General features: G+C 35.1%; 1 protein-coding gene across 1 annotated transcript; it reads left to right on the top strand.

Annotated features, from left to right (window-relative positions):
- The first annotated feature begins 3,865 nt into the window (after positions 1-3,865).
- On the top strand, positions 3,866-13,954 carry LOC119084668. Its single transcript, XM_037194745.1, has 8 exons — positions 3,866-3,972; positions 4,109-4,250; positions 4,316-4,818; positions 7,152-7,169; positions 7,306-7,447; positions 7,513-8,036; positions 13,221-13,362; positions 13,428-13,954. Exons 1-8 carry the CDS (start codon positions 3,961-3,963, stop codon positions 13,952-13,954), a joined length of 2,010 nt encoding a protein of 669 aa, XP_037050640.1. The 5' UTR covers positions 3,866-3,960.
- The last annotated feature ends 718 nt before the right edge of the window (positions 13,955-14,672 follow it).

Raw genomic sequence — 14,672 nt, 5'->3', positions numbered from 1 at the left:
TTATTGAAATTCGAAATTGTAACTCGAATCAGTTTTGATGATTATACAGTGTGTTCAAACTAAATTCGAACACCGTAAGATTTTTTAGAGTTTCTAAAGTCATTAATGTCAAATAGCAAAAATGCGTCCGTTTCAGCCTTTTTCTCAGGCGCACTTTTTATTTTGAATTTGGAGGCTCAATACTGTAATTTACGTCCGGGCAAATAAAAGAATCAATAGAAATAAGTAACTTTTTTTAAAAGTTTTATCAGATTTTTGTCGTATAGTGGCCGACTTTTAATTTTTTGGTATAGTGTCCATGTGAACAGGGAAAGTCAGTTAATTTTTTAATCAGTTGTAGATGAAAGTAGCAACAGTGGTTTGTTTATTATCGTTAACAATACGACTAAAGATAGTGTATTCGTTGTTTTTAGAAGATATTTTTTTGCATGGAAAATATGTTTCGCATGGATAGCATGCTTCAGATGGAAAACATATTTCAGATGGGAAACATATTTCAGATAGAAAACATGTTTCACATAGGAAACATATTTCAGATATTAAACATGTTCCAAATGGAGAACATGTTTCAAACGGAAAACATTTTTCTGATAGTAAACATATTTCCAATAGAAAAATATTTTAGGTAGAAAACATGTTTCAGATAAGAATATGTTTTAGATAAGGAACATGTTTCAGGCAAGGAACATATTTAAGATAAGAACATGTTTAAGGTAAGGAACATGTTTCGGATAAGGAACATGTTTCAGATAAGGAACATGTTTCAGGTAAGGAACATGTTTCAGATAAGGAACATGTTTCGGATAAGGAACATGTTTCAGATAAGGAACATGTTTCAGATAAGGAACATGTTTCAGATAAGGAACATGTTTCAGATAAGGAACATGTTTCAGATAAGGAACATGTTTCAGATAAGGAACATGTTTCAGATAAGGAACATGTTTCAGATAAGGAACATGTTCCAAATGGAAAACATGTTTAAAATGTCAAACATTTTTCAGATATAAAACATGTTTCAGATTCGAAACATGCTTCTGATGGGAAACATATTTCAGATAGAAAACAAGTTTCAAATGGGAAACATGGTTCAGATAAGAAATGTGTTTCACATGGAAAAACATGTTCTGTGTGGAAAACATGTTTTGTGTCGAAATAGTATATTATCAGACGGAGAAAAAGTGCGATGAAGTCGCACTTTTTTGGTCCTAGGTATGAAAAGTTTTGTTTTTGACCCAGGTGGTGAAAACGTCCGAAAATGACATGAGTGGGTACGAAAATTGATGTCACTGGAAACGAAAAGTGATGCCACTGTAACGAAAAGTGATGCCACTGTAACGAAAAGTAGAAGAAAAGGTGAGAGAAAAAGTTGTTGTTTTGGCTCTCTACCTGGTGAGGGAATGTGAAGTTTTTTTTCCGCCTGAATGAAAACGTTTTTTCTAATTTGAGCTGAATATTGGAACTTCATAAAGTCCTTCATAAAACTTCGAACAGATCTTTTTGTCTCTTTTACACAGGTTTTTTCTTACAAATTACGGCATATTGGCTCTTCCTTTTCCTTTGAATTTCGATGAATCTAGAGCTTTTGTTTCATAACCCAGCTTTAGGCATTTCGTCAGAAAATTTTCGAATGTTTGTATTAACCTTTACGAAGATTTTTTTATGCGATATTCCAAAGTATTAGCATCTGAATTATTCTAATAAGACTTTCCTCTTCGTCTAAAATGATTTTAGTTTTAGTTGAAACAAATGTCAGAGTTTACCGCCATTGATAAACTTACCTTTCGCGATTAAATTTAATTCAAGAAACTTCTAAGCTAGGCTTTGATTTTCTTCCATAAATGGTCTCAATAGAAGCCACACACACTGAACGGTCCTTTATAGTCCGTAGAATAAGAATGGGTGTTCTTAGTATTGAATCGACAAATGTGTCGTAAATTCTTTGAATTACCAAATCTGAAAAATTTTAATCAGTAGGGTAAAGGTTAGTCGTGCTTCTATACATTGACGCTGCCTTGTAACGTGTGCATAACCTTGAAAATGTCAATAAATGTTACGCGTTACCGAAGAACTATACTAATACTGTTCATCTATGAAAAATTTACGACAAAAATCTGATAAAACTTCAAAATAAGTTATTTATATTAATTCTGTTATTCGCACAGTCTCAAATTAGAGTATCGAACCTCCAAATTATAAAATAAAATATTAAAACCGGAAATTGAACACTTTGCGTAGCAAAACAACAAAAAAATTAAAATGACGAAAAATTCAAATTCAAAATAAAAAGTGCGCCTGCGAGAAAGTGTGAAACGGACGCATCTTCTGTTATAGGCCGATGCCATGAAATCGATGACTTTTAAAACTCTAAAATATCTCAAATGTGTTCCGAAATAAAAAAAACGGACTGTAATTCAGAAAACCAATTGTTGCAAGAAATTGTTTTTGTTTTTGGTTTAATGACTTTGTTATGCTAATTAGGCATCTACGAACCAAATTGGCAATTCGGTTGCCTCAGTTTAGTTATATAATTTGTGGGTAGAATTCCAAAAATTAGGAACACCACCCCAGTGTAACAGTCAGAGTTGTGGATTTAAATTTTTCTTAATTCTTTTTAATCATTTGCACAACATTGCTCGACAGCAGCTTAACTCAAAAATTATTAATCAGTAGGGATGAAAGTAGTAAAAATATGGAAGGTCAAATTTTCGTTGTTAGACTATCTTCGTAGGGCCACCTCATGGACCAACGAAACCTTCACTCGTTTTGTGGAATTACAGATGCTCGATATTCTGCTAGGATTTGAAGAAAAAAAAACGAAAAAATCTCTAGGTTCTAGAACAGGGAAGTAATTCTTGAGATGAGGAATAAGGTCAGAGTAATCGTTCTCTAAAAATTTCCAGTTTTTATCAAAGAATCCGCACAATAATACCCAGGAAAAAAGTTCAATAATTAAGCCCGGGTTGTGGAATCCCGGAATATATTGATTTTACACTTCGAAGTACTCGAGTAATATAGTACAAAACGAGCCACTAAATATGATGCAGGACAATCATGACAAGTACTTCTCTGGATGTCACATTTTTAATCAGTCATTGAATGTTTTCAAAAGATGTGTCGTTGAGACGAAGCTGACCGCTTAATGCAGTAACTTTCAACTTTTTGATTGTTTGATAGTTTTAGTGTTATGTTTGATTTATATTCTTTTTTCTATTATTTTTTATCTATTTTTTGTAACAGATTGATATGTTATTGGGTTGAAAGACCAGTTTATTGATCTAAAAACATATAAATAAATATTTAGAGAAACTCAGATACCGAATACATTTTAATAAAATAAGAAAACGTTTTCTGACACAAGTACCTGAACTAAACATCAAAACGTTTTTATTTTTTGTATATGTTGTATTAGACAATGTAGTTTCCCTGATAAGCAGGATTAGCTTATAACAATATTTTACGATAATTATTATTTGTTCCTTCTGTAAAGGTGCATTGTGTGAAGTGTGTTTCAGATTTCAATAAAAAGAAAGTTAAAAATCGCCACACCCTATTGCTCACCTTTGTTCATATACTTCGTTCACTTCAGATATAGTTCGAAAATAAAACGTTTACCTAAACTACCCGAAAATCTCAATATTTTGCTCTAATTCCACCTTGGTATTGTCTTGATTTCATTCGGATTTTTATTGATATTTCTAATCATCCACATTTCGCCCGAAGTAACATTCTTTGACCCCGAAAATAATGATTGCATGAAAATGTATCAATGTGTGAGGTGTGCCGTCTTAAAAATAAATTTAATATTTTTAATACGAACAGAAATTCGCGAATACACCAACCGGCAATTTTTTCCGAGATGAATATGATCGACAATTTTTGCGTATATAAACCGATCAAGTAATTGTCAAAAATCGTAGTTCGCATCGTACAGTTTAACGAGAAACAACTTCTTAATTCACCATGGCATTCAAAGTAAGGCAAAGGATTATTTGGATTACCATACCATTCAGTTCAGTGATCATTGAAATGTTTAATTGAAAACAAATTTTCGTGTGACCTGTGTGCTCCGACATAATTTTACTAAAATGTTCTTGTTCTTGTTGTTCAGTTCATCGCTGTGCTCGCCTTCGTGGCCGTAGCTAGTGCTCAACATCACTATTCCAATGGTGGTCATAACTACGAAGCTGCCCCAGTCTACCATGCAGCTCCAGTACACTATGCTGCTCCAGCTGTAGTCAAATCTTCCCCAGGTAGAACATTATAGACCAACAATGTCTCTAAAGCCTTTCTCTAATGTCCAAAAATTCCAAAATAGTCTACCATGCTGCCCCAGTCTACAAACATGTCGAAGTTGAACATGAAGCTCCACCAAAATACGACTTCAGCTACTCCGTCCATGACACCCAAACCGGTGACATCAAGCAACAACAAGAAAGCCGTGACGGAGATGTTGTCCGTGGATCTTACAGCCTCTACGATGCTGATGGTCATCACCGTGTCGTCGAATACACCGCCGATGATCACAACGGATTCAACGCAGTTGTCCGACGTGACCCAACCGACCACAAAGTCGTAGCCGCCCCAGTACACAAAGTCGTTGCACCAGTACACAAATACGTTGCTGCCCCACAAGTCTACCACGCTGAACCCCAACAAGTCTACCATCATCAAGCTCCAGTTGCTCACTACTCCGCTCCAGTTGTAACTAAAGTAGTTGCTCCAGTTGCCCACTACGCCGCTCCAGTAGCTAAGATCGCTGAATACAGCCATGATGCCGCTCATGTCTCATACAACGATCACTCATCCAACTACCATTACTAGGTCAATGTTGTTCTTTAGATAAATGAAAACTAATTTATTGAACGGAGTAACATCCAATGTAAATATACAAGAAAGAAAGTAGATGAAATTTTAAAGAAAAATTTTATTGTTTAACTGTTTTCACCAACAACTACACATTCAGATCATTTTTCGTAAACCAGCGCAGACCTATTCTATGCCCCACAACAACATGTGATTGCATGAAAATAATATTTGAATTTCATCGTAGAATTTACTTCAATCTTTCTGTGTAATAATAGTAGATTATGTCTTGCCTACGAGCACCGCAAACAACACTCACATGTAATAACAATGCAATTGTTACTGTACTGTGCTTTAATGTGTAGCCACTCGATATGTTGAAAGAGTTGAAAACATTATCTGCAGTGGGTGCAGGGAGAGAAAAGCTAGATTCGACATGTTTTCTAATTTGGGAGTTGTTGTTTCTTGTAATTGAAATCACAGGAATTTCGTTGCACAAATAAAAATCTAGATTTTCCACAACTAGAAAAACCGGCGTGTGAAAATTTAAATTCACATGAGAAACTTAACTTCTGGTACAAAATGAAATAGGAATGTTGTGTGTACTTACTGTTCAAGGTGTCCTTGACCCACCAGCACCGACTCCACAGGAAATAGTAAGAATTTTCAAGGTGAAATTTTCCTTGTTAGGCTATCTCTATTGGGACAACTCATGGACCATCGAATCCTTCAGTTGTTTTGTGAAGTTTCATATGCTCGACATTCTACCATTGAAGAAAAAAACGAAAAAAAGACGCATCAAAGCTCTAGGTTCTAGAACAGTGAAAAAATTATTTGAGATGATGAACAAGGTCAGAGTAATCGTTTTCTAAAAATTTCAAGTTTTTATCAAAGAATCAGCACTTATTTTGATCAGGATTTGAACTCGTTCACCTCAGTACCTTCGTTTCTCCAGTCCACTGTACCTCTGAGCTATTGGGTTCTTAATCTTAGCAAATTTTCGATAGTTGTTACGGAGATTTTACTCTTGCAGAGATTAAAAACATTTTCTTCTCAACGAAATCTTTGTACCAACTGATGTAGCTATCATTGTAAACAAGTTCAAAACCTAATCGAAGGCAGCATTCTTTTTCATTTTTCTAATAAAAAATTCAATTATTATTTCATAAATCTCCATGAGCAACGATAAGCAAGCTGAACCTGGCGAAAGTATTGAAAAGTACGATAAGCGTAGAGAAAAAGATACGATTAACTTTAGGAAAGTATAGAAAGGAAGTATAAAAAATAATACTATGAGCTCGATATAACCTGTTACAGACGGTAAGCATATGGCCATTATTATTATCGGGTCTGTCGATTTCAAATCTTGTACTTCAATTTTATTGACATGCATTTTACTTGTAGCGATTGTATCGATATCCTTAAGAAAAACCAAAAAAACATCTAAAATCTGACTAATTTATGTGCATTGGTTTTTATTTTTGAATCGCTAACATTCGCTTTGATGACTAAAAAATTACAAATGTCAGTAGCTTCTAATCATACGCTCTAGATGCCAGAAAAACGAACTTTGAACAAAAACACAATATTTTTGTGGCAAAATGGCTTATATTTAACTTCACTTCTCATTGCTGCAATCAATTTCAGCCATTTCAACCAGAAACACAATCTTTCGAAAGATTTTAAAATGTAATCATTCCATATATTAAACGTTTAATCCGACTATTTTCTCTGTGAAGCTTTCATCATTATTTATTAAAAATTGACCAGGTTATTAGGCTTCCAAATTGCAAAAGTTGCTCAACAAAATGTCGGTATTGGGCCAACCTTATACGAAAAAAAAAATTCCGAAAAGTCTGATTCGATCAAAAGTTATTTTTTTATGTAAACGGCTTTTCCGGCCGAAAAATTGATTTTCCATTTCCAGACAGTTCCACAACTTTTAACCACGAAGTAATCGAAATAATGCCAAAGTTACAATGTGAGCTTACAACGTCTACCTAAACTACCCGAAAATCATTATCAATATTTTGCCTTATAATTCCACCTTGACATTGTCTTGATTTCATTCGGATTTTTATTGATATTTCTAATCATCCACATTTCGCCCGAAGTAACATTCTTTGACCCCGAAAATAATGATTGCAAGAAAATGTATCAATGTGTGAGGCGTGCCGTCTTAAAAATAAATTTAATATTTTTAATACGAACAGAAATTCGCGAATACACCAACAGGCAATTTTTTCCGAGATGAATATGATCGACAATTTTTGCGTATATAAACCGATCAAGTAATTGTCAAAAATCGTAGTTCGCATCGTACAGTTTAACGAGAAACAACTTCTTAATTCACCATGGCATTCAAAGTAAGGCAAAGGATTATTTGGATTACCATACCATTCAGTTCAGTGATCATTGAAATGTTTAATTGAAAACAAATTTTCGTGTGACCTGTGTGCTCCGACATAATTTTACTAAAATGTTCTTGTTCTTGTTGTTCAGTTCATCGCTGTGCTCGCCTTCGTGGCCGTAGCTAGTGCTCAACATCACTATTCCAATGATGGTCATCACTACGAAGCTGCCCCAGTCTACCATGCAGCTCCAGTACACTATGCTGCTCCAGCTGTAGTCAAATCTTCCCCAGGTAGAACATTACAGACCAACAATGTCTCTAAAGCCCTTCTCTAATGTCCCAAAATTCCAAAACAGTCTACCATGCTGCCCCAGTCTACAAACATGTCGAAGTTGAACATGAAGCTCCACCAAAATACGACTTCAGCTACTCCGTCCATGACACCCAAACCGGTGACATCAAGCAACAACAAGAAAGCCGTGACGGAGATGTTGTCCGTGGATCTTACAGCCTCTACGATGCTGATGGTCATCACCGTGTTGTTGAATACACCGCCGATGACCACAACGGATTCAACGCAGTTGTCCGACGTGACCCAACCGACCACAAAGTCGTAGCCGCCCCAGTACACAAAGTCGTTGCACCAGTACACAAATACGTTGCTGCCCCACAAGTCTACCACGCTGAACCCCAACAAGTCTACCATCATCAAGCTCCAGTTGCTCACTACACCGCTCCAGTTGCTCACTACTCTGCTCCAGTTGTAGCTAAAGTAGTTGCTCCAGTTGCACACTATGCTGCTCCAGTAGCTAAAATCGCTGAATACAGCCATGACGCCGCTCATGTCTCATACAACGATCACTCATCCAACTACCATTATTAGGTCAATGTTGTTCTTTAGATAAATGAAAACTAATTTATTGAACGGAGTAACATCCAATGTAAATATACAAGAAAGAAAGTAGATGAAATTTTAAAGAAAATTTTTATTGTTTTACTGTTATCACCAACAACTGCACATTCAGCTCATTTTTCATAGACCAGTCCGCACATACTTTTATTCTATGGCACACAAAAAATATGAAAAGAAAATTTTAATTTCATCGCAGAATTTCCTTCTGTAATGTTTAAAATTATGGTGACTTGTCTACGAGCACCGCAAACAACACCCACACGTAATAATACCGGCCATGTGCGGCCACTCGATTTGTTGAAAGAGTTGACAATATCACCTGCATTGAATACAGGAAGAGAGACAAGTGAAATTCGACATGTTATCTAATTTGGGAGTTGTTGTGGTTTGTACAAGAATTTCGTTGAACAAATTAAAATCTAGATTTTCATTTTTTGGACAAGAATGAAATGTTAAAATAAAAAATTTAGATTTTCATTTGTCAAACATATTTTGTGTGGAATTATTTAAAAACCACAAAAACTCCGAAAACATAAAACATGTCGAATTTCTCTCCCTATAACTTTGTTTCAAGGCAAACTTCATTATCGGCACACCTGGGTTTGTTACAAGGTCAGTTCGAACAGTTATGTTCATGTCTGTGGATGAAATCGTCTATTTCGGGTTGTCAAAGTTTGTATTTAATAAACTATTATAGATTACCTGAAGTCATAGTTACCTGCTACAGGTGAAATGTCCGACTCTTCTTGTCTGTTAAGCTGTTAAGTTCGCCTAAGAATCAAACCTCAACAACAATATTTACATCCCAAGCCGAGTCTCCAACCTTTGTCGAAAAATCACATCGGCGCTCATGCCTGATTTACACTTAACCTGCAAGTACGTTTCTTCTCTCCTACACGCAAATATGTATTTATCTCCTGTAATGTCATAATATTCACAATTTGAGTGTCGCTTTTAGAATCAAAATGGGCTAGATTTAAACACGTCATTCACAGAACGTACGTTTATTAACTGAAAATTTCGATAAATGGTTATTTGCGCACGGCTAACTTCGATAATTTCTCATTTATTCACTGAAAATTTGACAAATTCTTGACAGTATACTAGATGTGTGTTTTATTTGTGGGGAATATGAATGAGTGACGGGGTCATGGCGTGTATATGTTTCAGTTTGATTTTTGAAATTTGTTTTTTATGGTGATTATGACATTACAGGAGATAAAACCTTGTTCCTAACACGGTAGTAAATGGGATTGTTTTGCGCACACGATGTGTTGTCGAACTCGCTTCGCTCGTATCGGCAATCTCACATCTAGTGCGCAAAACAATCCCATTTACTACCTTATTATGAAAATAGCTATTGTTGAACTCTGCTACTTGTTTACGATTCGTGAGTCTGTTCACTTTAAGCCTTGTGAAGAAGCAGAATTTCTCATAGTTATTTTACACTGTAATTCCATTTTTTAAGAAAGTTTGTTTGCTAGAGTATTGAACTCAATCATTTTTTATGGTTAATTCAGAAAACTAATTGCTGCAAGAAATTATTTTCTTTTTGGGTTAGTGACATAATAACTGAACTCGGTTATGCACTAACGATATTAAAAAGATATTTTCTAAATAATTAAAATTTTCTTAATGTATAACTGTGCCCAATTAGGTATCTAGAAACCAGTGCCTATATTCGCGAAAATATTTCAAGAAAATTGTGAAAATTTGAGAAAATTCATGAAAATTGTGAAAATTTGTGAAAATTTATGAAATTTGGGAAAATTAAAGAAAATTACTTATTTTTTCATAAAATTTTCTATATCGTTGCTTTTCTCGTTTTTTTTTCAATTTTTTTTTATTAGACTTACAGTTTGTTCATCTTTAAAAAACACAATTTTCGATTTATCAGAGTTTTAAAAGTCATCCATGTTCCCAGTCAATTAAGTGCTTCCCAGTCTATGATGTTTTGGCGTTTGAATTCGCTAATTAAAAAACGCACTTTACGAACTGAAAATATAGATCAGCCATTTTGGAGCAGTTTTGCTTATTATGATGTTTAACAACAATTAAAAATAATTTGTCCAATTTATAGTTCCCCATTATTTTCATTATATTCATCTGTTATCGAAGCTCTGTGTAGTATGATTTCAGTATTTATATAGTAAAATGCATGTTAAAAAAATCGAAGTACAAGATTTGAAATCAACCGATTAAAAATACTTTTATGCAATTCCGTCGCAAAATGTTCACTTTTTCATGCATCATTTCAATGGTATATTGATTTACTTTTTATCACTAGTGACAAAAAGGACTTCCATATAACTTTTTGTCACTAGTGATAAAAAGTAAATCAATATACCTTGAAATAATACATGAAAAAGTGATTTTGCGACAAAATTGCATAAAACGTTGTATGCAACACGTTGCGAAAGTGGTTGTTTTTGTCACACGATGTTGTTATCAAACTTGCTACGCTCGTCTGATAACATCACATCTAGTGACAAAAACAACTACTTTTCGCAACTTGTTGCATAAATTACTATGATGGATGCAAGTAATAGGATAGTAATATTGAAAACTGAAAATCGTAGCACTTTATCGAAACAGAAACAAATGTAACTCAGAACTAGTTTCTCTTCGTCGTATCGGGATATAAATGTATATATTTGTTTGATACGAGTACGGGGCCGTAATCGTTTTTTGTTTCAATTCGCTCCTAATCACATAATTTGGTCATATGTATAAAACAAAGAGCATGAATATCTTGACGTATCAAATTGCACGTATGCACCATATTTAAACAATGTAACAATAGGTTTACAAGCGGTTTTCGTGCGTTTTAAACCAACGTGAACCTCTTTTGGTAGGTGAGCTGGGCACTTTTCAGTTAGAACAAGAAAAGTTATTTATTTTCGTCAGCATTTGAACGGATCTTACAATATTTGGCATTCATACAACTACGAATAAGAAAAAAGGTTCGAAAGACCGCATTTCCTAAATATCCATCAAATAATTAGTAAGTCTACGAAAAAAATTTGAAAAAACAGGAAAGAAAACAGCGAAATCGAAGATTTCATGAAAAATACCCACCCTGTACTTTCCAAAAACATTTTGATTTCTTCATTCGTGTTCAGAATTTAGAGATTCGCATATCCCAGTTAATATATATATGTATATGTAAAACACTTGAAAAGAGAAGAGAATGGCCCAAAATTAAGCATTTTTTTCAATAATTAAAAATTTCGACTTTGACGATTTTTTCAGCTTATCCTGTATTTTACACAAACTAATTTTTTATCTTTTCGAGTTCTCGTGATATTCACTAAAAAACTTGAAAAACACGGATTTTCGGATGCCGCCGCCAAAAGTTATTGCCCAGGATCTTAGCCTTAACCCTAACTTTTCTTCATCAGGATACTAAACTCAACCGAAAAACACTTTAACATGCTCCGGACCTCACTTTGACACAGGGTTTTCAGTGACCCATCGACTAAATGTTAATTAAACTGAGTGTTTGACGATTTTCTAATAGTTCTCTTGTTTATTCGTTTTTCCTAAATTTCATGAAAATTCTTGAAAATTCGTGAAAATTTGTGAAAACTTAAGAAAATTCGTGAAATTTCATGAAAATTCACGAAAATTTGTGAAAATTCAAGAAAATTTGTGAAAATTTATGAAATTTGTGAAAATTTGAGAAAATTAAGAAAATATTTTCGCGAATATAGGCACTGTAAGAAACGAATCAGTATTTGCCTCAGTTCAATTATATAATTTGCGGATAGAATTCCAAAATGAGGAAACCCACCCCAAACTAACGGTTCCCTGTTACCGTGTGATGCATAAAATACGGATAATTGAAAATGAAGATGAGTGGTCATACCTAGCTTCTTTATTCGCAGTCCAGAGACTTCAGAGTCCGCCTCGATCCACATCATCTAATATCTGAAACACCCGAGAGTAAAAATTTTAATTTTTCTTGTTTTGTTCATCTTCATCATTTTCTAATTACTAATTCGTCAGAATAAGTTCTCACAACATTATCACATGACAAACTTTTCTTTAGGTACAAAATGGCAAGATATGTAAGCTCACAGTGTGATCCTCACACATAATGCAGCTACCGTCATGATATAGGAATGTTTTGTGTACTCACTGCTCAAGGTGTTCTCGACACACCAGCACCGATTGCATAGGAAATAGTTGAAATCCGTAAGGTCAAATTTTTCGCTGTTAGGCTATATCGATAGGGACACCTCGTCGTCCAGCGGAACTTTTAGCGGTTTTGGGGAGATTAACATTCGCATGCTCGAAATTCTACTATTGAAGAAAAAAACGAAAAAGTCTGGTAAGACACATGACACATCAAATCTCTAGGTTCTAGAAAAGGGAAGAAATTATTGAAATGAGCGACAACGTCTTAATTTCTCCAACATTATTTATTAAGAACTGACCGGGTTATGAGACTTCCAAGGTGAGGAATTTTCTGTGTCACTTTTTAGAGAAACTCCAGTAATAAAATAATAAAAAGTTGATTCATTTCTAGGAGAAAAAAATTTAGTTCCTCAATTTCTTAACATAAACAATATCAAAGTAATTCGAAAATTACGATGCGAGCTTTTAAATTAAAAATCGTCCCAACCTCATATTTGTTAGAAAAACCTACAATTTCTACCTAAAACCCCCAATCAATATTTTGCTCTAATTCCACCTTGGTATTGTCTTGATTTCATTCGGATTTTTATTGATATTTCTAATCATCCACATTTCGCCCGAAATACCATTCTTTGACCCCGAAAATATTGATTGCATAAAAATGTATCAATGTGTGAGGCGTGCCGTCTTAAAAATAAATTTAATATTTTTAATACGAACAGAAATTCGCGAATACACCAACAGGCAATTTTTTCCGAGATGAATATGATCGACAATTTTTGCGTATATAAACCGATCAAGTAATTGTCAAAAATCGTAGTTCGCATCGTACAGTTTAACGAGAAACAACTTCTTAATTCACCATGGCATTCAAAGTAAGGCAAAGGATTATTTGGATTACCATACCATTCAGTTCAGTGATCATTGAAATGTTTAATTGAAAACAAATTTTCGTGTGACCTGTGTGCTTCGACATAATTTTACTAAAATGTTCTTGTTCTTGTCGTTCAGTTCATCGCTGTGCTCGCCTTCGTGGCCGTAGCTAGTGCTCAACATCACTATTCCAATGATGGTCATCACTACGAAGCTGCCCCAGTCTACCATGCAGCTCCAGTACACTATGCTGCTCCAGCTGTAGTCAAATCTTCCCCAGGTAGAACATTATAGACCAACAATGTCTCTAAAGCCCTTCTCTAATGTCCAAAAATTCCAAAACAGTCTACCATGCTGCCCCAGTCTACAAACATGTCGAAGTTGAACATGAAGCTCCACCAAAATACGACTTCAGCTACTCCGTCCATGACACCCAGACCGGTGACATCAAGCAACAACAAGAAAGCCGTGACGGAGATGTTGTCCGTGGATCTTACAGCCTCTACGATGCTGATGGTCATCACCGTGTTGTCGAATACACCGCCGATGACCACAACGGATTCAACGCAGTTGTCCGACGTGACCCAACCGACCACAAAGTCGTAGCAGCCCCAGTACACAAAGTCGTTGCACCAGTACACAAATACGTTGCTGCCCCACAAGTCTACCACGCTGAACCTCAACAAGTCTACCATCATCAAGCTCCAGTTGCCCACTACTCCGCTCCAGTTGCTCACTACTCCGCTCCAGTTGTAGCTAAAGTAGTTGCTCCAGTTGCACACTATGCTGCTCCAGTAGCTAAAATCGCTGAATACAGCCATGACGCCGCTCATGTCTCATACAACGATCACTCATCCAACTACCATTATTAGGTCAATGTTGTTCTTTAGATAAATGAAAACTAATTTATTGAACGGAGTAACATCCAATGAACAGAAAAATAGATGAAATTTTTTAGAAAAAATGATTGTTTTACTGTTGTCACGAACCACGGTGAGCTTAAAAAAATTTAAATTAAAAAGTTCGTGCATGTGTTGTTCGCTTGTTTCGCGTGTTTGTTTTATTTATCTGATATTTCTAGAAAAATCAAATGTTTGGGTCTAGAAATTATGTAAGACGAAAATGTGACTGTTCCTTAATTTTTGTAAGTGTAAGCAAAATTGTTCTACGGTGCGCCAGACAGATTCTTATAAAACGTCTTTATACCAAAGATGATTTAACACGAATGACCTGATACATTTCTTAAGCTACGCAATCATAATTTTATTTACGTGAATGCTACTTTGTCCTAATACTGAAACGTAGATGCTATTGTCAGGCCATTTCACCTGCAAATAGTCTTTGTAAAAGGAAAAATGCTATTGGAAGGCGCCTGCCAATAGCCTCCGTAAAAGGGAAAACACTATTCGCAGGCAAGTTCGCCTGCCAATAGCATCTTTAGTAATAATTTGGCTATTGGCAGGCGCCTGCGAATAGTCACTACGTTCAAAGAATGATCCAAAATGCAACTAGCTAAATAAATCATTCGAAACTCTTATTCCTTTCCTAGCTCAATTTTTGTTATCTGAAAGGACTGTTTGAAGTACAAGT

Source organism: Bradysia coprophila, unplaced genomic scaffold (assembly GCF_014529535.1).
Source record: "Bradysia coprophila strain Holo2 unplaced genomic scaffold, BU_Bcop_v1 contig_87, whole genome shotgun sequence".
Taxonomy (NCBI): domain Eukaryota; kingdom Metazoa; phylum Arthropoda; class Insecta; order Diptera; family Sciaridae; genus Bradysia; species Bradysia coprophila.
The sequence above is the reverse complement of the archived record's forward strand: the minus strand, read 5'-3'. Positions and strand labels throughout refer to the sequence as shown.

What these genes read in the sequence shown, in the direction of transcription:
- LOC119084668 (XM_037194745.1), top strand. An exon ending in TGTAGTCAAATCTTCCCCAG is followed by an intron (nt 4,251 to 4,315) that starts GTAGAACATTAT and finishes ATTCCAAAATAG; the next exon opens with TCTACCATGCTGCCCCAGTC. An exon ending in TGTAGTCAAATCTTCCCCAG is followed by an intron (nt 13,363 to 13,427) that starts GTAGAACATTAT and finishes ATTCCAAAACAG; the next exon opens with TCTACCATGCTGCCCCAGTC.